We start from the raw sequence: 23,872 nt of genomic DNA, 5'->3' as shown, positions 1-23,872 counted from the left end.
CTGGGCCCCTCTGCTCCACACCGCCATCCGTCCGGTCCTTGAAGCATCTTTGGATCACCTTCGCCATCCCTCTTCTCTTTCACACGTTGCACAAGGGATGTGCTGCTGATAACATGACACTGCATGGAAACAGAACAATCGTATTCACGAGCGCTCTGTCCCCATTAGTCTATGATGGGCCTCTGTACACTGGCCAGTTTACGGACACTGGTCGGCTTGGTCAGCCCGTCTAAATGCAATGTTAGACTACTGTAGACACTTTGTACATCTTGGTGCCCAGGAACAGTGGAGCATGTTCTGTAGAGTAGCTTGCTGCCATGGTTATGTTGATTATTTTCTCCTAAGCATTAGACTGAGAAGACACACGGAGAAGGGTACTGATGGCATTCCATGCGAGACCCAACAACGTTGATTTGCCATGTTCACAGATCCTAATTCTTGAGGACAAGTAAACTAAGGCAACATTCTGTAACATTTGCATTCGAAGGATGCTGTTTGATTTTGTCCACTAAAGTGCTGGACACCACAAGAAAAAATGAACTGACCCCTTGGCAGTCCGTGAGCTCTGCAGGGTGCTGTAGGTGTCCAGCACTGAGCTACTGGCAGCAAAGCAATGGTATAAGCAAGGCTGATGTGATCTTAGACTTAGGGTCCCGTCACACACACGCTAGCGAGATCGCTGATTTTGTGAATAGGGATGAGCTTTCCGATATTGAAATATCAGAAATCGGCCCGATATTTGCGATATCGGAATTCCGATTTCCAATTCCGATATTTTTTTTCACATTGGAAATCGGAAAGCAGAAGAAGACTAAACATGGTTTAAAGGGAGTGTATCCGTTCCTCCACGTGGTGCTCCTGGAAACTCCCTGCAAAGCAAGGTGAGCTGAACACAGACACATGTCAGTCAAAGGACATATTGACACCACCACTGGCAGTTTTAATTTAATAATGTAAAATCACTAACCCTAACCCTAACTATCCCTAACCCCTAACCCTTACCCCTAACCCTAACTAACCCTAACCACTAACCCTAACCCCTAACCCTTACCCTAGCCCCTAACCCTGCTAACCATAAGCATAACCGTAGCCCTCACCCTACTAACCCTAACCCCTAACCCTAACCCTACTAATCATAAGCATAACCCTAAACCCTAACCCTACTAACCCTAACCCTACTAACTATAAGCATAACCCTAACCATAAACCCTGACTCTACTAACCCTAACTAACCCTAACCCCTAACCCTTACCCTAACCCTACTAACCCTAACCCTAAACCCTAACTCCTAACCATAACCCTACTAATCCTAACCCCTATCCCTAACCCTACTAACCCTAACCCTACTAACCATAACCATAACCCCTAACCCTAACCCTACTAACCTTAAACCCTAACCCTACTAACCATAAGCATAACCCTAACCCTACTAACCCTAACCCCTAACCCTACTAACTATAAGCATAACCCTAACCATAAACCCTGACTCTACTAACCCTAACTAACCCTAACCCCTAATCCTTACCCTAACCCTACTAACCCTAACCCCTAAACATAAACCTACTAATCCTAACCCCTAACCCTACTAACCATAACCCCTAACCCTACTAACCATAACCATAACCCCTAACCCTAATAACCCTAACCCTACTAACCATAACCCTAACCCTAGCTAACCCTAATCCCTAACCCTTACCCTAACCCTAACCCTACTAACCCTAACCATAACCCTAACTAACCCTAACCCCTAACCCAACCCTACTAACCCTAAACCTTACCCTACTAACCATAAACCCTAACCCTACCCCAACTAATCCTAACCCAAAGAAAAAACACCGCTGTTAAGAAGATGGTGACCAGTTTTCCTGCTACAGCTTTCGCTCTGTGCATTTTTCTAGCGATATTTTTGCTCCTCTGCAAACTCCTTCCCCATTATCCTGAGGTGTTTCCCCTCCATTTATCCATTATATAGCACTGTAGTGGTCATTTTGTAATTCCAATTTTTTTCTCCCATTGACTTGCATTGATATCGGAAATCGGAAATTCCGATATCCGATATTTTTTCAATATCGGAAATCGGAATTCCGATACGATATCGGGCAATATCGCTCATCCCTATTTGTGACACATCAGCGATCTCGCCAGCCCCCCTGCTGGTTATCGCTGATCGTGCTCAAGCGGCCTGGGCCATTTTTCCATCGCTGGTCTCCCGCTGCCCAGCACGCAGTGTGGCAGCGAGAGACCAGCGATGCTGGACGCTGGTTTCTAATGTAAACATCGGGTATCCAGGAGCCGCGGCTCCTGGATACCCACTGTTTACCTTGGAAACCAGCGTACACCCTGGTTTCCAAGGTAAACAGCGGGTATCCAGGAGTTGCGCGGCTCCTAGATACCCGACGTTTACCTTAGAAACCAGCGTCCAGCGTTGCTGGTCGTGATCGCTGAGGCTGTCTATGTGACAGCTCACCAGCGATTAGCCTAACGATGTCCCAGCGATCCCATCCATGTTGGATCGTTGGTGGGATCGCTGGGACATCATTATGTGTGACAGGGGCTTTATTCATGTGTTGCAGTTTCCTTTCGTTTTCATAGTGCATTGTGCAATGTTTCATCATAAACTTCAATATAAAATCCAAGGGGAACACTCATGTGAGGGGTCGCACACATCTAGCAAAGCATCGCATTAGCTAAGCATCCAGCAAAAGACAGTTACTCCATGACAAGATATTAACATCCATCTTCTCTCTTGTCTCTTCACACAGGTAACTATGTCATTCAACTTCTGATCTGAACCAGCCTGCATGTATTTCACTCCATTCAATGTTAGCAAGCAGTGTGAATGGTAACCATGTCATTCAACTACTTTGCCATAATTCATCTGTTACATTGTTCTCAGTACTCACTGTTGTATATCCATGGGGGAAAACTCTGTAGATGTTATCTCAGGTAAGGTGCTATAGCATAGAGATGGAATCAGGACTGCGTCTTTGATCATCTTTTGCACATCAAGATGTGTGGGCAGCTGTTGCTAATTTATAACTAAGCATCTCCCACAATTCCTCTCTCCTGGCCCTGTAGTGGGGTGTATAAATTTAGAATCATTCATAGGGGAACATGCATGTGATGGGTCGCACGCATCCAGCAAAGCATCGCATTAGCTAAGCATCAAGCAAAAGACAGTTACTCCATGACAGTTAGTCAGGGCAGGAATCAGGTCATTCACACTTTGCTCTCCCTTTTAACCATGTGCTTTATTTCTTTCCTCCTGTGTTCCCTTGCCATCCACATTCACCTCCCCATACCCCCTCCATCACCACTTATACACATCAGCCCCGCTATACTTACCTCTCCCATGTACAGTTCCCATGCACTTCTCACCTTCCTGAAAAACCTCAGCCCATCTTGCCCAAACACATTGCACAAAAAAAAAGTTCTTTCAAAGAACTACTTGCTCTTTATGTTCCTACTACTACTGATTTCAGGGGACATCTCACTCAACCCCGGTCCACCATCCCCCAACCTGATCCCCTACCCTATCCAATATCAAAACCATAATAATCTTATTATCATTACTTGCTCATCTCCCTCATTTAATTGTGCCTCTGGACTCCACGGTCTGTATGTAACAAGCTTCCTTTCCTGTAAAATTACTTTCTGAACATCTCTCTGAATCTGTTGGCCCTCACTGAAACCTGGATTCAGGATTCTGACACCGTCTCCCCTGCTGCCATTTCCCATGGGGGCTTACAATTCACCCATTCCCCGAGACCCACAAACAGACCTAGTGGTGGAGTCGGCATACTCCTGTCCCCACAATGCACTTTCCAGGTCATCCCCCAGTTCCATCACTCTCATTCCCTTCTTTTGAGGTCAACACCATCAGGCTCTTCCATCCCCTCCCCCTCAGAGTAGTGGTCATATACCGGCCCCCAGGCTCACCCACCCACTTCCTTGAACACTTTTCAGCCTGGCTGCCGCACTTCATGTCCTCAGAACTACCAACCCTTATCCTGTGAGACTTCAACATCCCCATTAACAGCCCCACTTAAACATCTGCATCCCAGCTTCTATCACTAACCACTTCTCTCGGCCTCTCACAGCTCTCAACCTCTGAGACACACAAAAACGGTAACACCCTTGACCTGGTCTTTGTCCGGCTCTGTTCAGTCTCCTACCTAAATAACTCACCTCTTCCCCTCTCTGACAACAACATTCTCTCCTTCACGCTCACAAATCCTCGCCCACCCCAGCACACTCCTACCTACCATACTTTCAGAAATCTACAATCCATTAACTCTCATACACTTTCAGACTCCCTACACTCATCACTGTCCCCAATCTCCTCTTTTTCTTGTCCTTAGCTGGCTGTTCATCACTACAATGACACACTTAGAAGAACCCTTGACCAAGTAGCGCCCCTCACCCTCAGAACCTCCATACACAGAGTAAAACAGCCCTGGCTCACATCGCAAACTCAACTTCTCCAGCGATGCTCTAGCAGTGCTGAACGCCAATGGAGAAAAACCTGCACACCAGAAGACTTCATCCACTTCAAATTTATGTTAAGAACCTGTAACTCTGCCCTTCATCTTGCCAAACAGACCTATTTCACCACCCTGATCTCCTCACTAGCCAACAACCCCAAGAAACGTTTTGACACCTTTCACTCTCTCCTCAGGCCAAAAGCTCAAGCCCCTATCACAGACATTTTTGCAGATGACCTGGCCTCCCACTTTATAGAGAAAATAGACAATATCCATCAGGAAATCCACTACCATCAACCAAGTGCTGTGACTCCCATCCCTCCCTGCATTTCCCTTGGCTCACTCTCCACATTTGATCCCATCACAGAAGAAGAAGTCTCCAGACTCCTCTCTTCTTCTCGTCTGACTACATGCACTACTGACCCCATTCCCTCCCATCCCCTCCAGTCTCTCTCTCCAGTCATCACAACTCACCTAACTACAATCTTTAATCTTTCCCTCTCCTCGGGCATTTTCCCATCCTCCTTCAAACACTCTATCGTTACTCCATTACTAAAGAGGTCCGTTTCGACCCATCCTGCACAAACAACTACAGACCAGTCTCTAATCTCCCCTTCATATCTAAACTTTTGGAGCACCTAGTTTACTCCCACCATACCCGTTACCTCTCCACTCACTCCCTCCTAGACCCTTCACAGTCCGGCTTCTGCCCCCTCCATTCGACTGAAACTGCACTCATCAAAGTGACCAACGACCTCCTGACAGCAAAATGTAACGGTGACCACTCTCTTCTCATTATTCTCAACCTTTCTGCAGCTTTTGACACTGTTGACCACTATCTCCTACTCTCTAGGCTCCAGTCACTAGGCATTAAGGACAACGCTCTCTCCTAGTTCTCTTCCTATCTTTCTGACCACTCCTTCAGTGTTTTTTTCGCTTGCTCCACATCATCTCCCCTTCCTCTCGCTGTCGGGGTACCTCAGGGCTCAGTCCTTGGCCCCCTTCTCTTCTCTCTCTACACAGCCTCAGTTGGACAGATCATCAGCAGATTTGGCTTTCAGTACCATCTTTATGCTGATGACGCACAACTATACACATCATCCCCCGACCTTACCCCTGCGGTACTACAGAACTCCAGTGACTGGCTGTCCGCAGTCTCCAACATCATGTCCGCTCTCTATCCAAAACTTAACCTCTCAAAAACTGAACTTCTTCTGCTTCCACCGTCTACTAACCTCCCTAAATCTGACATTTCCCTCTCCTTGGGTGGCACCATAATAACTCCCGTCAGCAGGCACGCTGTCTGGGTGTTATGTTTGACACCAATCTCTCCTTCACATCCCATATACAATCTTTTGCCCGCTCTTGTCGCTTACACCTAAAGAACATCTACAGAATCCGCCCTTTTCTCACCATGGAAACAACAAAAACCCTCACTGTCGCATTGATCCACTCCTGCTTGGACTACTGTAACGCTCTATGAATTGGCCTCCCCGTTACTCTACTTTCCCCTCTCCAGTCCATACTTAATGCAGCGGCCAGGTTCATCCATCTGGCTAATCGGTACTCGGACGCGTTCGCTCTTCACCAATCATTACACTGGCTGCCCATTCATTATAGGATCCAATTCAAAGTACTTGTTCTCACCCACAAAGCTCTCCACAGTGCGGCACCCCCCTACATATCCTCCCTCATTTCTTTCTATCGACCTAACCGACCACTGCACTCTGCAAACGACTTTCAACTAACCTCTGCACTAATCCGCACCACCCACTCCCGACTCCAAGATTTCTCCTGTGCTGCGCCAATCGTCTCAAATGCTCTACCCCAAGAAATTAGGACTATCCACAATTTGCACAGTTTTAGGCGCTCCCTCAAAACGCATTTGTTCAGAGCAGCCTATCACGTTCACTAATCAAAGTCATTTTACGTGTAAAGCCCCCGTCACATTCAGCGACACTACAGCGATCCCGACAACGATATGACCAAGCAGGGATCGTTGCTACGTCGCTATGTGGTCGCTGGTGAGATGCCAAACAGTCAGATCTTCCCAACTACGCAGCAACGATACAGCGACCCGTAGCGACCTTTGTAACAATGTCGGCAAATCCACGCCTATGTGCCTCGCTTCTGAGCCGCTAACGAGGTCATTGGTAAGGTTTCAAACATACCGATGCATGCTACCCAGCGGGACCTCGACGATCAAAAAGATGTCCAGGTCATTACGACACGACCAGTGATCTCACAGCAGGGGCCTGGTCGCTGCTACCTGTTAAACGTTGCGAGATCGCTGCTGAGATCGCTGATGCGTCACAAAACTTGTGACTCAGCAGAGATCTCGCTAGCGATCTCGCTTAGTGTGACGGGGGCTTAAGTGTGCATGTGTAGCCCATTCACTATCTCCATCTATCCCTCACTCCCTCAAGATGGCTGGACCATCATTGTAAATACACCATTGTAAATACACACCTGTACTTTGTATCTCTCCCACCTCATTGTAGATTGTAAGCTCTCATGAGCAGGGTCATCTTATTTAAATTTAATTATTGTATTGTCAGCGTTGCTACTTATGACTTGTGTTTTGAAACTGTTAAACTGTAAAGCGCTGCGATATATGTTGGCGCTATATAAAGATTATTATTATTATTATTATTATTATTATTATTAATAAACATATTACCAATAATAAAATACCAACCTTCAACCTTCAAAATGTCTGGAGATTAGTTTAGAGGGTCAATATGAGCAGATATTCTATTGCTGGACCTAAAGTGCATGTCTAAACTTTCTCTGGTTCATTCTGTGACTGCATAATCCCATCAGTGCTATTATAAGCTGTCTAATCTAATACTGTCCATTAGCGGCTCTCACCGTACATTTTGCACAAGTGATAGCTGTTGACAACATTCTTGGTATTTGCTCTGACTTGGCAATTTTGTAGAGGAATCACTGAGCAAATTGAGGACAATTCAGTCCATCTACAGCCGAGGAAATGGAAATCCAGTGACGACCCCCACTTAGCCTGTCGGGCTTTCCACTCATCTCATTACCCCTACTATTTTGCAATGGTTTCGTTCCCTGATCTCATTGTGACAAGCTGGGACACAACACAAGCAGCAGCTGCTCGTCTGACCGTAGCCTGCAAGCACATAGCATATGTCAGCAGCTGGACCATAATCACAAGGGACAATATTAACAAGTGGGGTTTTCTCTTAAAGGCATAAAAATACCTGTAGCGCTGCTCTACAAGAGTAAGAACATCAAAATGTGATTTAAAAAAACACCAAGCTGTCAATGGATTCAGAAACTTGCATTTTCCGATCTGATAAGTGATGTACTCATTTCTAATACTACTATGCTGTACTACTAGAACACTATATAGTTATATATATATTGTGGCAGATCGGCTCACCCAGCTGCACATGGAGGTAGACACAGGTACATAGTCTCTTTAAATCTTCTGTTGGTTTATTATACAGGCGACATAAACAAACGTGAAGTGAAAATAAACGTGGCCCTTCCGGAACAACAGGAAAACAAAGCAAAATGATGTATCACAGTTCATACATCTGCAGGGGTCCGCCCACTCAGGAGAATTCAGCATCCAAAGGTTCAGCTTTCTTTAACAGGACCCAAAGCACTGGAGCTCCACTCTCCAGGCCTACCAAGCACTGAATGCCTCTGGAGGCTGACTATTTAAGCCCTGACAACACCCTGGGGTGGAGATAAGGTGGACTACCTCCCACCAGCTCTCTGGTTGTCCACAAAAATCCAGCCCTTAAATTAATCTCTCTCAACACTTAGTGTGCTGGAGCACAACTTCTGGGTTTCAAATCACTGAAGCCAATAGCCTCAGCAAAAAATATCTCCTCTCCAGGACTTTGTCTGTGACTTTGTCACAATATATATATTTATCTTCATCTCTCCCTTGAAGAGATGAAGCCACCAGTGCAACAACCAGTAGGGGGAGCTTTGGAGCCTTACCCATATAGATTGCATATTCGTATCAGGAGTCTAAGGTTTCCCTAAAGATTTCTGATGCAGTTTTGCATATTGAACTGCTGTGGGTCTATATATGGATTGGCCCTGTTCAGAGCTCTACAACACCTGTACCTACCCTCAAGAGTTTCCATGCGGAATCCTCCTAGAAGCTATGTCAAGAAGTCACATCGCTTACTGAAACATTTTTCAATGTAATTTAATTGGCAGCATAATTATTATTAATACCGTAATAATAATAATAAGGGTGAGACTAGTTAGCACTTTATCAAAAGTATACAAATCAGATATATGTTGTCACGTGGCTGGCCCACACACTGACACAACTCGGGAGCCAGCAATCGCCTAGAGTGACTACAGACTTTGTCTCAAGCCTGGAGAACCTCTTTCACCCTTATCTGCTTTGGGTGACTGCCATTAGTAAGAGTACTGCAGTTTCTGTAATGCATTGCTTGTAAAATGGAGTGCAGGGCCATCGCAGCTGGGATTGTATCGAGCAGCTGATGAAATTGTCTACTAGCTTGAAAATGATTTATGTTGCTGATCAGATTTAGTCAATTAGAATGAGGATATATAAACATGTTGGTTACACGTTTATATTAAATTGAATGTGCGTGAAGAAAATGAGCCTTGGTTGGACGTATAAATTACTACTTGTCATACTAATGAATTACCAGCTTCCCATTCTATTGACTCACACAGCAGTATTCAGGATTCATGGTAGGATCCCTCAAAGCTTAATGCCCTTCTGTAATCAGATAGATCTCAATGAGAAGTCATTTACACCTCCTGTCCCTAAAGATAACAGCAGTTTTCCTGCACAAACTATGCTTGTTAAATGTAGACAGCAATGATCCATTGTTTCTAGGTTCTAAATTGCTTTGTGGAAAGCCTTCTTGCTCAGCTGACTTGAACAACTTGAGAACAACTGACAAATTGACTTTAGACACCTTCCACACTGTGTAACTAAAGGAAGTGGAACTGAAAATTCATATGTAATAAAAAGGACCTGGAAATCCCCATTGTACTAAGGAAAGATAAACCGTGTTGTAACAGTAAGGTTAGATCTACATTGGAGAAAATCCACCAGTTCCCATATAACAAGGCGACTGAGGTATTCTGATGTATTGGATTACGGTGATATGCGTCACCTCAAGGCTCTCACTTTAAAAAATGTATACAGTATACTTTTCTTTTGCGCTTAACTGAGGAATGACTGACCTTTGCCCTCTAAACCATCCCAATAACCTCTACATCCCAAAAACTCCCCTCAACTCCACTTTAACCCCCCCCCACACTCAATAATGGTAGTCACTGCGACTTGGATGAAATGTCCACAGCAGTCTTTATTAAATAACATTAACATTTTCATTAAACTACTAATTGATATACTTGTATGTATTATGTATACCCCTCCTCACATGGATAGCGCCATGGAATAAATGGCGCTATAAAAATAAATAATAATAATAATTGACCTGAATATGAGGTAAGGGTCTTTGGAAGCAACCACATAGAATAGATGTGTCACTATCAGCTACTCCTCTTTTGCCCCCAACTGCAAAGTGCCAATTCGGGGGCCCTCCTGCTGAATGGTGCCCATGCATTTTCTCTCGAAGACCTTAGCCCAGTAGGGACCCTGAGTATTGCTTACAATCTGCCAATGGGGTTAGGTGACCCTCCCAAAACAGGATCTCCCCTCTACCTTTTACCATACCACCAGTTAGCTTTCAAAAGACACACCAGGTGCCATGACATGATGCTGCCCTCTCTTGCAATTGCCTCATAATTATGTGCCTTAACTGGACATTTTCAAAACCTGTTAAAAAATATAGGGAGGGAGAGTGAGCCACTGATCTGCCAACGGACCAACCCAGGACCACCCATGAAATCCTATATACTCGGAGCACAGTGACCAATCAGGTATGGTCATGCTCCCTAAACTATACCACTAATGTGAGACCCTTCCCCTCACCTGAAATTGACCCTGCCCCCAAGTTACTGAAAAAAAACATTATCTTAGGATATCTGTCACCCATAACAACAATAATCTGATTCTTATCTTCTGAGCACTCTAGCATACATCCCAATCATGGGTCCCTTCCTTTTATACCTTTGGGTCTCAATCCCTGCATTGCTATACCTATTAGGCATCTCAGATTTTGATCTTGCTCTATTAATATAGTGATATTTTACAAAAATAGCAAAAGGCAGCTTTTCCTTAAAGGGAATCTCTCAATAAGAACAACCTCCTCAACCCAAATATAATAGACATGTAGGTCTATGAGATGTAAATCTATTGACACCTTTAAATCTTCTGTTACTGCATACCCAGCTATTTAGCATTCTCATTCATATACACATGAGGAATTTAGTGTTCCCAGCATGTCAAAGCACATAACATGCCTTTGCCTCCCAGGTTGTGTCCACACCCATCACCAGCTTCTTTTAATTGAATGATAGCTCACTGTTTGATTTCCATATCAGGTGTCACTCTCGAACACAGGTAAGTCCGTCATATGACCCAGCATATAAATACGTTAGGGATCGGGAGATGGGACACCTCCTGACACCAATCTGTGCCTGTCCCTAAGCTTCCCTAACTTCCTAGGTGGTTCCTTCCCCCTGTCGCCATCATGTGTCAAGTCCCTGACTGTCACATCAATGTAGCTTGGCTAGTGCACTGGCCCGGCAAGGACCCTACCATCACCACTGCAGATGGTGACACACAGGAGAAGAGGCAAACAGGGGTCAGACAAAAAGGGAAATATAGAAAAAGGCGAAAAATGGGAGTAATGGATACAAAAAAGTCTTTATAAAAGTATAAATTTTATTCGACAGTAACATCAATAATTACCATATAAATAGCACGATGGCAACAAATACAAAAGATGCAAACAGGACAACATTAAAGGAGAGACTGAGGTGTAATCAGCCTGGGGGTTGCCCTGCTGGATTTGGCTGCTGTGCACACATTGGTAAGCTGTCCGCTTTACTTTTGTTATCACCAATCATGGCCACTATGAGATGTTTTATGGACATGGCTTGCCAATTTTTGCCGCTAGCACATTGCCATTCTACTTTGTATCCTGCCCCTATTTACAGCATATGATATTTATTTTTGCTTGCTGATATTTTTGGTTATGGGTACTTTTTGTGTCGTTATTGTTTGACACGTTTTTATGGCAATTCTTGTGCGACTGGCTTTGGATTACACCTCAGTCTCTCCTTTAATGTTGTCCTGTTTGCGTCTTTTGTATTTGTTGCCATTGTGCTATTTATATGGTAATTATTGATGTTACTGTCGAATAAAATTTATACTTTTATAAAGACTTTTTTGTATCCATTACTCCCATTTTTCGCCTTTTTCTATGAGACTTATGGAGTGGAAACTGCACCATTATGGCGGTTTATTTGATTAGGTTACCGCCTTTTTTCTTCTGTTATAGAGGGTTGGGCTTCCTTTTGTGTTTAAAAAGGGAAATATTGAGCTCCAGCTCTGCTGCTAAGCTCCACAGCAGCAGAGCAAACGGCACCACGAATCAGAACTCAAACGGCAACAACTCCACCATCACAGGAGAGCTCCACACCCCTATCTGGTCTGCACATGGGTCGCCCTCCCAGGGCCGTGGGGTACTCGGTAACGGGCCCGATGAGCTTCAATGGGAGATGTCATGGCAGCTGGGACCCGGCCCGTGGCCCTGGGCGCCCATTGTAAAAGGGGGGAATGTTCAGTGTGCTTATGATGATTTGAATGAATGAGTCATGACGCCACCTGTGGTGTTCGGCAATGAAGGTGTTAAGCTGATGCTGCAGACAGATCCTCTGGGACAGATGGTGTGGTGCAGCTAATGATGTTATAGCCCTCCACAGGCAGGGCTTTGGTCCCAGGGCAGAGTAGGTGAAGTGACACTTAGATGGTGTAGTGTCGGGCGCAGGGGATGTAGCAGTGCTGGGCAGGTTGACGCAGGAATAAGTGGAGGACACCAGGGCATGTAGTTCCCAAAGCTTTACTCACAGTCTGTTGTGGCACAAGAGCCCGCATCCGTGCCGTGTCCTCTGGATCAGGAGCTCAGCCAACTTCCAGGCAAGATGAAGTACTCCTTTCCAACACTCCGCCAACTTATGTGCCTTTTCTGAACGTCTCCCTCTTAGCGCCTTTAGTGAAGTACTCACAGTACTGAGGTACACTGGAGTTCCTCCTGTCAGATGTTCCTATGAACTCTACTTGTACGGCAGACAGCTGTAGCCTGCTTCGGGGACTCCTTACTACCTAGTCCCGGCTCACTATATATGCTGTTGTGCCCCCAAGTCTGGTGTGGGAATAAAGTGGTGACAACTTCTATTCCTCCGGTGTCTGCTGCAGGACCATTAGTATCCATACAACCTCAGGGACCGGACCCCGGCCTTACGCTTAGAACTTGGGAAGGGTTCTCATCTAACCCTAATCCTTAGTTATCTCCTTCTCCCCTCACGTTCCGTACTAATCCTTTCCTTCTTATGGAGAGTCAGGCTTTCTATTAAAGTTCTTTTCCAGTGCCAGTGGACCCAGGTCACTGAGGCCGGCTGCAGCACTTCCTTCATCCATCCCACTCAGGGGATCTCCTCTCACAGACTGACCTCGTCAGACTCCTGTGACAAACTGACTGAATCCTAAACTCTTCCCGCTCTTTTAGTGCAGACTAAACTCCACCCGCCTCCCAGCACGCTTCGTGTTCCAAGCAGGGAGCCACCAAAGGGTGCATTGCTACACTACTATGTTGTGTGGGATGCAAGTGTTGGAGCGTGGTCAGGTGTCTCCACCTTACCTGAATGGTGGGGTACCACACCTCAGGAGGAGGTGAAGTACCTCTGTGGCGACTGAACCCTCAGGGGCGCCACACATAGAAGAACTCCATAACTGACGAGCAGCTGATGGGCCATGTGACTATTTAAAAGGAGGTGAGAGTAGTTACCAACCAACATCAGCTGACCAGACTAAAAGAACTGCCAGCAAGAGACTGACATTAATACTTGATGGACCAAAGGAAAAAACAACTTTTACATTTCAGCAGACCCAGAGCTGCCATGAATCCCTTAATGATTTGTGACACCTGGCAACCTGACTTTACATAGGCAGGGAGCTATCAATCAATCAATCAAAATAGGATGGTGCTGGTGGAAAATCAACAGTGGGAGGCATAGGTGTATTAAGTACTCTGTCATGTCCAGAGCAATTAATGCCATATTTGTCTCTCTTTGAAAATGCTAATTACTTGAGAATACAGCAGCAGATAGATGATATAAAGGTGCTGATGCATTTACATTTCAAAGACCTGCATATCATGATATATGTGGTTTGGGGGAAGGGTTGATTTACTGGCAGATTCCATTTATCCTCTAAATCTCTTCCAACCAAAACATGACTAACGTGTGAAAAATAAATTCCTTAAAATCATAAAGCACTGAAGAAAATGTCTACAATAAAGAAATAATTTACTGATCATGGCCAGATTTCTTTAAATTATTGTGCTACTATGTTTAAGGGATTTTTTTCATATTGTTTGGTTAATATGTTTTGGGGTCAGTGATTAATGACCACATTTTTGGTTTTCTCATTCAAATATTTCCAATAGGATAGAAACATAAAGTGGCTTGCAAAAGCATTCACACCTCTCCTTGGCATTTTTCATGTTTTGATACCCTACAACCTGGAATTTCACTGTTTTTTTGAGGGTTTGCATCAGTTCATGTAAAGAACATGCCTACAACTGTGCACATTTGATTTTCTTCTTATTGTGAAAACAGCAAATAGAACAAAATAACTGACAACTTCAGTGTGTATGTATAAATATTCACCCCCTAAAGTCAGTACTTTGTAGATGCTCCTTTTTTGGCAATTACATAGTAACATACTAAGTAACATACTGTAGTTATTAAAGTTGAAGGAAGACTTTAAGTCCATCTAGTTCAACCCATATCCTATCCTAACTTGCCCTAACATGTTGATCCAGAGGAAGGCAAGAAAAACCCATGTGTCAAACAGTAGTCTTCACATTGGGGAAAAAAATTCCTTCCCGACTCCACATACGGCAATCAGACTAGCTCCCCGGATCAACGCAATATCAAGTAAACCAGTGTATATAACCTGTAATATTATACTTTTCAAGAAAGGCATCCAGTCCCTTCTTAAATTTTAGTAGGGAATCACTCATTACAACATCATATGGCAGATAGTTCCATAGTCTCACTGCTCTTACAGTAAAGAATCCGCGTCTGTGATTATGCTTAAACCTTCTTTCCTCCAGAGGTAGAGGATGCCGCCTTGTCCCCGTCACAGGTCTAAAGCCCCCTTCAACATAGCGAGATCGCTAGCGATATCGCTAAAGCGTCACCGATTTTGTGATGCAACAGCGATATGGCTAGCGATCTCGCTTACCTCCCACCGGCCCCCCCCCCCGCTGAATATCGCTGATCGTGCGGGAACGGGATGGTCCATTTTCTCATCGCTGGCTTCCTGCTAGTGCCGGCGAGTGACGCATGGACACGGGCGGAAGACGAAAGCAGAGCTGCGTGTGACAGGTAAGTAACGACCGCCGACCGCTGCTGCATCTCTGATGAGGTCTGCCTGTTTGGCAGCTCACTAGCGACCATTTAGTGATGCACCAGCGATCCTGACCGGGTCGCATGGTTGTCGGGATCGCTGGTGCATCGCTAAATGTAACGGGACCTTAACAGTAAAAAGATCATTAGAAAGGTCTTTGTACTGTCCCCGCATATATTTATGCATTGTAATAAGATCACCCCTAAGCCTTCGATTTTCCAAACTAAACCCCAAGTGTAATAACCTGTCTTGGTATTACAGACCCCCCAGTTCCCTAATAACCTTGGTTGCTCTTCTCTGCACCCGCTCCAGTTCAGCTTTCTTATACACCGGAGACCAGATCTGTGCACAGTATTCTAAGTGTGGTCACACTAGTGACTTATATAGAGGTAAAATTATGTTCTCCTCATGAGCATCTATGCCTCTTTTAATGCATCCCATTATTTTATTTGCCTTTGCAGCAGCTGCCTGACACTGGCCACTAAATGTGAGTTTGTCGTCCACCTATACACCCAGGTCTTTTTCAGTGACAGTTTTGCCCAGTGTTTTACAATTAAGCACATAATTATACATCTTGTTAGTTCTACCCAAGTGCATGACCTTACATTTATCCCGATTAAAGCTCATTTGCCATTTATCAGCCCAAGCTTCTAGTTTACATAAAACCTCCTGTAATATAAATTTGTCCTCCTCTGTATTGATTACCCTGCAGAGTTTCATGTCATCTGCAAATATTGAAATTCTACTCTCTATGCCCCCTACAAGGTCCTTAATAAATATGTTAAAAAGAAGCGGGCCCAATACTGACCCCTGTGGTACCCCACTGCTAACCGTGACCCAGTCCGAGTGTGCGCCATTAATAACCACCCTTTGTTTCCTATCCCTGAGCCAGCTCTTAACCCACTTACACATATTTTCCCCTATTCCCATTGTTCTCATTTTATGTATCAACTTTTTGTGTGGCACCGTATCAAAAGCTTTTGAAAAGTCCATGTACACCACGTCCACTGCATTTCCTTGGTCCAGTACAGAACTTACCTCTTCATAAAAGCTTATCAGATTAGTCTGACAGGAACGGTCCCTTGTAAACCCATGTTACAGTTACAGCTGCAAGTCGCTTTAGATAAGTCTCTCTGAGCTTTCCACATCTTGCCACTGGGATTTTTGCCCATTATGCAAAGCTGTGCCAGCTACTTCAAGTTAGATTTTTTGTTTCTGGTGAACAGCAATCTTCAAGTCTGACCACAGATTCTCAATTGGATTAAGATCTGTGCTTTAACTAGGCCACTCCAAAACATTTACATGTTTCCCCCAAAACCACTGGAGTGTTGCTCTAGCTGAATGCTTTGTGTCATTGTGTTGTTGGAAGGTGAACCTCTATTTCAGGCTCAAATCACTGTGTAAATCTACAAGTGGGAAACAGAGCGCACAATAGGGTGATCATACCCTATGGAGGTAGAGTAGGAGAGTGCTGGTAACAATCACCTGGTGGAGGTGTGACAGGCACAACTCCTATCTAGGCTTGAAGGAAAAATAGCTGCTGCTGCCCCGTAGCTCATGGATAAATCCTCCTGGAGATATTGGATGAACATGAAGGAGGGCTGCACTGCTGAAGTAAATCAATTCTTCAGAAATTATGAGGAAAAGTCTTTTTATCCACAACGAGTTGTGGTGGGCGGCCCTTTTTTGGCAGGTTTGTTGTGGTACCATGTTCTTTCCATTTGCTGATAATGGATTTGATGGTCCTCCATGGGATCATCAGAGACTTTTACTTTTTCACAACGTTGTTCATGCCTTGTTTGGAGATCTCATTGGTCTTCATGGTGGTGTTTGGTTAGTGGTGCCTCTTGTTCATGGTGTTGCAGCTGTCTCGCCCAGAGCAGGGTACTCAGGTCGCCGGGCGACATTAGATTCAGGAAGTTATGGGGGTGGCGGCCGTGCCCGGTGCCCGTGTTCCAGGGACATTGAAATGGGGATTGAAAAATAAAGTAAAAATAAAAGAAATTGGAAAAAGAGTACGTGACGCCAGTTGGAGTGTTCGACTGTAGTATAGCCGTCACTGCAGATGATCCCTGGGGGAGTACATGATGATGGCAGTGCAGATGTTTAACCCTCTCCAACTAGGGCTGACCCCCAGAGATTGTGATGGAAGTTGAAGGCACAGAGTAATAAGGCAGGAGCTAAGGAAAATCACTTTATCATTTACTGTAGTTCAGATACAGTTTAGAGGAGATATAACAACTCTCACCAGGTTACAGTCTGCTTTGTAAAATGGGAGTTATCCTTCCCTCTGCTGTGACTCGGTGTAAGTTTCCTGCTATTCTAATCACTTCAGGGACCAAGGCTTCCCGGAGATTGGAACTTCCAGTATAGCCAATACTCACTGTGTTTTCCTCCTCTGGCAACTTGCAGCTTGGATCCTGTGTGAAGCTCAAGTTCCTTTTTGCACAATACTTCACTGATCCTAGTTTGCTGCTGTCTTCCCAGGGAAAACCCTCTGCTGTTGGTTGTATAAACCCACACAGTCTCTCAGCTTACCACCTTGCTCTAAAGCATGGATGGCCTAGGGGCTGACTTCCTGATTCTTCTTAGCTTTACTCCTGGAGGGAGCACATGTCATGACTTCCAGGAGCGTTCTCCATCTTCCTCCACCTTCTTCATTGAAAACAAAGCTCTAAGCTTCAGGCAAGTAAGGGAGTGAGGTAAATTGTGTGTGTGTGTTGTGGTCTCTAGCAGAGAAAGCATAACTCCCATTGCTCACAAAACACATGCAAAACAGTACATATTTAACCCTTTTGTGGCGGTAAAGATGTAGGGCGCCACAAAGCCTCTGTGGACTTTCAGAAAAGTTGTGTATATACTGACACACCATGTGAACTTAGATTGCACACAGGGGGACTTCCTGTCACCAATTGTGTCTTAGGAAGGTATCTGCTTGCACCAGAAATTTTTAGGAGCTTCATCTCATCGCAAAAGGGGTTAATACGTATAAACGTCAATTTTTAGTTATTTGATCCCATAAATTTTACTTATGCCTATATTTTTCTCACTTCATCAATTTAGACTATTTAGTGCTGATGCATCGCACACAAATCAGATTCTAAAAATATTTAAACACAGGTTGTAATGTAACAAAATAGGACTAAAAAGCCAAGGAGATAAATAGTTTCACAAGCCACTGTATACACACAGTACACATTTATGCACACACTAATATGTATAGTGCACATATACACATACAGGTAGTACGTGCACAATTCACAAAGGGATACACCTGAGTCAGGACTACAGGGAATACAATGTAAATATGATATTATGACTTTTGAGCTGAGGAATAATTAGGAATTGCAGCAATGTCAATCCCAGATTTTTTTCTATGTGTCGTCTCAGGATTAATGACTGTATTATCTTGTCTGAAAATTGTGACTTCACGATTTGATTTCATGAGAGATTCCATGAATGAATAATAACGTACAGTGCAGTTATCAGTGGGGTATTTAAGACACTGACACTTGGGTTAGTATATATTCATCTCGCTAATTTATCAAGTATATTGGTAACTTAGGAGCCCTTTTCCCATGGCTCCAGCAACAACTGCTTCTAAAATCTGAAACAGAAAATGAATAGAGGTCAGCGCTGTGCACAAGTGAATTACTGCTAAATGATTGCTGAAGAAGCTTGTGTTACCCTAGATCCCAAACAACGTTCGCATCAAGTAATGCCCACAGAGACATTATTCTCACACAGCAGTACCCCATAGCAATTCTGCCAAAAAGTAGAGAAATAAATACTCTATAGTGCCGACACAGTGGTCCCTGTATAACACCGCCATGCCACAGTACAATATGTTCTCCACAATAGTAAGAACACACAGCATTTGTTTGCTTCTATACATATATGAACTGGCTTCTTGTAACTGATTATTTTTCATAACCTTATATCTCAACCAATCACTCCTGCTTTTGCCGTTCCCTACATAGTCCTCATCTTCAGAGGTTCTTCTCTCTTATTTTGTATCATACTAGGTCAAGATCATGGCAAGACATTGAGTCCTAACTTTAATTTGAGACTGAAAAAATCCTGATGTTAAGCAATGTGTTTTCCTTACGTTGACCCAGCTAATCAATGACAGTGCTACAATCTGTATATTATTGGTTCATTGTGCTCATTTATATGACATTATTTATTGACATTATCATCGCTGTCCCCGATGGGGCTCACAATCTAAATTCCCTATCAGTATGTACATGGAAGGTGCGAGGAAACCAGAGAACCTGGAGGTAACCCATGCAGACACAGGTGTCATGATCCAGGACGGGGTTTCGCTTTGGCCCGTCCTGATGAGACTGGGGGTTAATTGTTCGGCCTCTCTCTGGCAGAGGGCAGCTATTTAATGCTCACTGGACCTAGGTCCGGTGTCAGTTATACTCCTGCCGTCGGCTGAGTTAGTTGACCTTGTACGTACGTGTGCCTTGTGCCTGATATCTTGCTTGCTTGTTTGGTTTTGATCCGGTTCTGTCCCTGTTACGAGTTCTGCCTGCCCCTCTTTTACTGCGCTACCGCTCGTGTATGACTCTCTGCTTGTGACCTGACTTCTCTCTGCTCGTCCCCTTGGTACCACGTCGCCCTCTTGTGTATAACCTTTGGCTTTGTCTGACTACCCGTCTGTTTGTCCCTCCTGTGCCTCGTTTGCCCGTACTGTTGTGACCTCCGTTTTGCCTGACTCTGACTTGTTGTATGGTGTCCTGTCATATCTGAAAGCAGGACGCTAAGCCCCGCCCCTTGCAGTCACCTGACCATAGGTCCTGTGCCAGCTTGCTAATTTCAGTGTCCGCAGGTCCTGTGCCTCTTTACTTTCTGGCGCTGACTGGACCCTGACACTAATAGTTTGAAGCACGCATTGTCACCTCTGCTGTCCCTGCTCCACAGGTATCTTTTAGCACTGTTTCTGTACTCAGGACACGCGCACTGGCTCTGTGAGCGAGTGTAGTGCGGTGTCTCTGATAACAGGGAAATCTATTGAATGGAAGCTAGAGACAAGAGAATAAACTTAAGTGGCATTGATTTATGCAAAAATTATCCAAAATCTGCATTCGCCAAATTGTGAATTTTTAGTAATACGCTTCCTCATGATCTCAGCAAAATGGTGGCCTCCGGCCACCATTTTTCTGATCCATAAAGGACCATCAAAAGGTTAAAAAGAATTAAAAAAATCCTTGCATTCACCGTACTGCTCATCTCTTGGGCCCCACCGCTTCTCACCACCACTCATCCAGTCTTCATCGCATCTTCTTGTTCCCGGCACGAGCATTGAAATCTATGTGCCTCTCACACTGAGCCGGGACTTTCTGCTCTGATGAGGGCCTGTGTAGTTCTGTGCATACACAAGCAAGGTCATGGTGCACATCGTGATTTCATGGCATCATGACCTTTTTGCGCTTGCACAGAACTACCCTGGGCCTCATCGGAGACAGAAGTCCCGGCTCAATGTGAAAGCTCAGAGAATTCAACTTGAGCGCCAGGAATCAGAGGATGTGATGAGGACATAATTGATAGCAATGAGGAGCAGAGGTGCCAGAACAGTGAGTGGTAAAGTGAGCATGAAGATTTTTTATTTTTTACATATTACATTTATTACAGACCCTAGAGCATAAAGAGGAGCATTAAATTCAAGGAAAATAACTTTTCCTCAAATCCTTGGAAAAAGTGCAAACAGTAAAATTGTAATTTTGCCTGTTTCGATCATCTCTCATAGAAACTGTCCTGGTTTATGCATGTTTTGATATCTAAATGGTTTAAATAGAAACATAATATATCTTCATATAGTGCAAGTATATTATGCCGAAGCAGTGGACTTAAGGCACCGTCACACACAGGGAGATCGCCAGCGAGATCGCTGATTTTGTGATGCATCAGTGATCTCGCCAGCAATATCGCTGTGTGTGACATGTATCAGCGACCGGCCCCATTGCTGGGTATCGCTGATCGCGCTCGAATGTCCTGGGCCATTTTTTGATCGTTGGTCTCCAGCTGGCCAGCACGCATCGCTGAGTGTGACAGCGAGAGACCAATGATCAGCGACGCTGGGAGCTGGTTTCCAATGTAAACAGCGGGTATCTAAGAGCCACGCGACTCTTAGATACCTGCTGTTTACCTTGGATACCAACTTGCTCACTGGTCCTGATCGTTGGTGGGTCTGTCTATGTGACAGCTCACCAGCAATCAGCTAACTATGTCTTAGCGATCCCATCCACGTCGGATCATTGGTGGGATCACTGGGACATTGATGCGTGTAACGGGGCCTTTAGACTGAAGCCATCCAAGTATTCTCCAAGTATGGCCGGCCTGTCTATGCTGCCACAAGAGAAGAGAATAATTGTTATGTTATTCTAATCTCCACCTACTTGTGGCAATGAAATGTCACATTCTGTCAGCACAACAGGCTGGAAAGTAACATGTCCTTGGTTTACCAGCCTGAAGTGTGCATCTGGAGAGCTGACATCTAGTGTCATAGAAGAAAAAAAATGTGTATGCAAAAACAAGAAAACATAAAACAAGCATCAAAATGTTGATCAAGTAAAGGAAAAGCAGACAAATGTAAAACATTCTCAGTATCTTCTTTCATACTTATTTTTTTTCATATCGTACATATGAGATATTAATGGGTCGATTCATCAAAATGTTTATACCAATTTTCTGGCTTAAAATATTTTGAAAAATAAATATATATTTTTTGTGCAATGTAATGTTGTTCAAAAATACTGGAACTTCTGGCATTTTCACACCAGTCCTGGCCACCTCCGCAAAAGTAGGTGGATCATGGGTGGGACAGGGTGTAAGGGTGCTCATCCAATAAATTCATCAAAAGAATGTGGGAACTTACACCAGAAGTGCTACTCCACTCTATGAAAGTCACACAGAGGCACACGCCAGCTTTGGCGAGAAGTTTGTAAGGAGTTTTGCCTGACCGTGCATACAAGCGCCCAAAATGAACTCTGGAAAACATAAAAACAAGCATCAAAATGTTGATCAAGTGAAGGAAAAGCAAATAAATGTGAAACATTCTGATTTTCTTTCATACTTATCTTTTTCATATTGTAGATATAAACCAGCATCAATGTTTTGTTCTTTGGTCTTCAATCAGGAAAAATTATTAGCTGTGATACACATTAGAAACAATACTGATAATCTTCTTTACAATGGAACTCACTAGATGTCCAAGGAAATGGACGCTTTCATTGAGCTACTATCAGTTGGGATTTGTAAAAAAAAAAAAAAAAAAAGGTTAACCTTGATATACGTAGATCTTTTATTTGATTCACTTTATACTGTGCGTAGCTATGTAACATGAATATGTAACATGAAATATATGCATTATTATTTACTGCGATAAATTATTTTCATTACAGGAAGAATCTTCAATGTTTTTCCAGTTTGGGCCCTCGATTGAACAACAGGCTTCTGTAATGCTTAACATCATGGAGGAATATGACTGGTACATTTTCTCCATTGTTACTACCTACTTCCCTGGATACCAAGACTTCGAGACTAAGGTGCGGAGCACCATTGAAAATAGCTTTGTAGGTTGGGAACTAGAAGAAGTTATACATCTGGATATGTCTTTAGATGACAATGACTCTAAAATCCAAAACCAACTTAAGAAGCTCCAGAGTCCTGTCATCATGCTGTATTGCACAAAAGAAGAAGCCACCTATATATTTGAAGTGGCCCATTCAGTGGGATTGACTGGTTATGGCTACACATGGATTGTACCCAGCTTGGTGGCTGGAGACACTGACACTGTGCCAGTTGAGTTCCCTATAGGACTCATCTCTGTGTCCTATGATGAGTGGGACTATGACCTTCCTGCTCGAGTGAGAGACGGGATTGCTATAATCACCACTGCAGCTTCTACCATGTTGTCCGAGCACAAATCCATTCCACAGTCCAAGAGCAGCTGCTACAACATTCAAGAGAGTAGACATGATGATGCTCATGTGCTAAACAGGTAAGCTTTTGAAGCATGACATCTTGCATAATGGAGTTTAAAAAAAGAAAAAGTGGAAAGACTAAAAAAAATCATGGTCCGAAGTGCTGTAATAAAATGAAAACTGGGGCAAATAGCTATTCTACATATACATGTGTTACAGTATAATGTATTAGGCTGAGTGAACCAAAAATCTTTAACGAGGACCTAACACCTCCTGAAAAAGGTCCCCATAGGAAAATAGACCAAAAAATTAAATCTTTCTCAAATATGGAATACTGTGCAAAAGTTTTAGGTAGATGTGGGAACATTTTTTTTAAAATGAATGCTCACTGGTCCAGAGTACCCGCTGCCAATTTTCTGCACTCCATTTGGTATTTTTCATGTTTAGTGGAGTCACTTGGCCTTGTTACTTCAGTTTGTGAAGGGTATGGCTTTTTTACTGCAGTATTTCCATGAAGTCCACTTTTGGAAAAACGTCTCCAGCGGTAGGTGGATGTAGCTGGGTCTCACTGGTTGCTGTCAGTTCTGAGCTGTTAGCACTGCTGGTCATCTTCCAATTTCCAAAGAAAGTAAGCATGATAAATTTATCATCTGCTGCACTAAGTTTCCTTTGACAGCCACTATGTCTACGGTCCTCAGTATTTCCCACTTTTTGATGTTTTTTCAAAAAAATCTTGAACAGCACACCTTGAAACCCCAGTCTAGTTTGAAATCTTTACCTTACTCCGTATAATTATTTTGTGTTTTCACCTGTGGCTTGAAACTGTCTTCCACAACTTTACCTCAGAGTTTGGCTGTTCCTCACCTAGATTAAGC

The 23,872-nt window shown here is 43.9% G+C and overlaps 1 protein-coding gene across 1 annotated transcript in view; it reads left to right on the top strand.

The window, feature by feature from the left end:
* The window catches only part of GRIN2B (glutamate ionotropic receptor NMDA type subunit 2B), a 1,039,682-nt gene that overhangs the window by 494,450 nt on the left and 521,360 nt on the right, over positions 1-23,872 (top strand). The window contains exon 4 of the mRNA XM_073586666.1: positions 22,476-23,074. Within this exon, the coding sequence (XP_073442767.1) occupies positions 22,476-23,074 (599 nt within the window). The remainder of the gene's footprint in view (positions 1-22,475; positions 23,075-23,872) is intronic.

Source organism: Dendrobates tinctorius, unplaced genomic scaffold (assembly GCF_039654945.1).
Source record: "Dendrobates tinctorius isolate UK_male_01 unplaced genomic scaffold, ASM3965494v1 ptg000094l, whole genome shotgun sequence".
In the NCBI taxonomy this organism is placed as follows: domain Eukaryota; kingdom Metazoa; phylum Chordata; class Amphibia; order Anura; family Dendrobatidae; genus Dendrobates; species Dendrobates tinctorius.
This window is presented reverse-complemented; position numbering and strand designations above follow the sequence as displayed.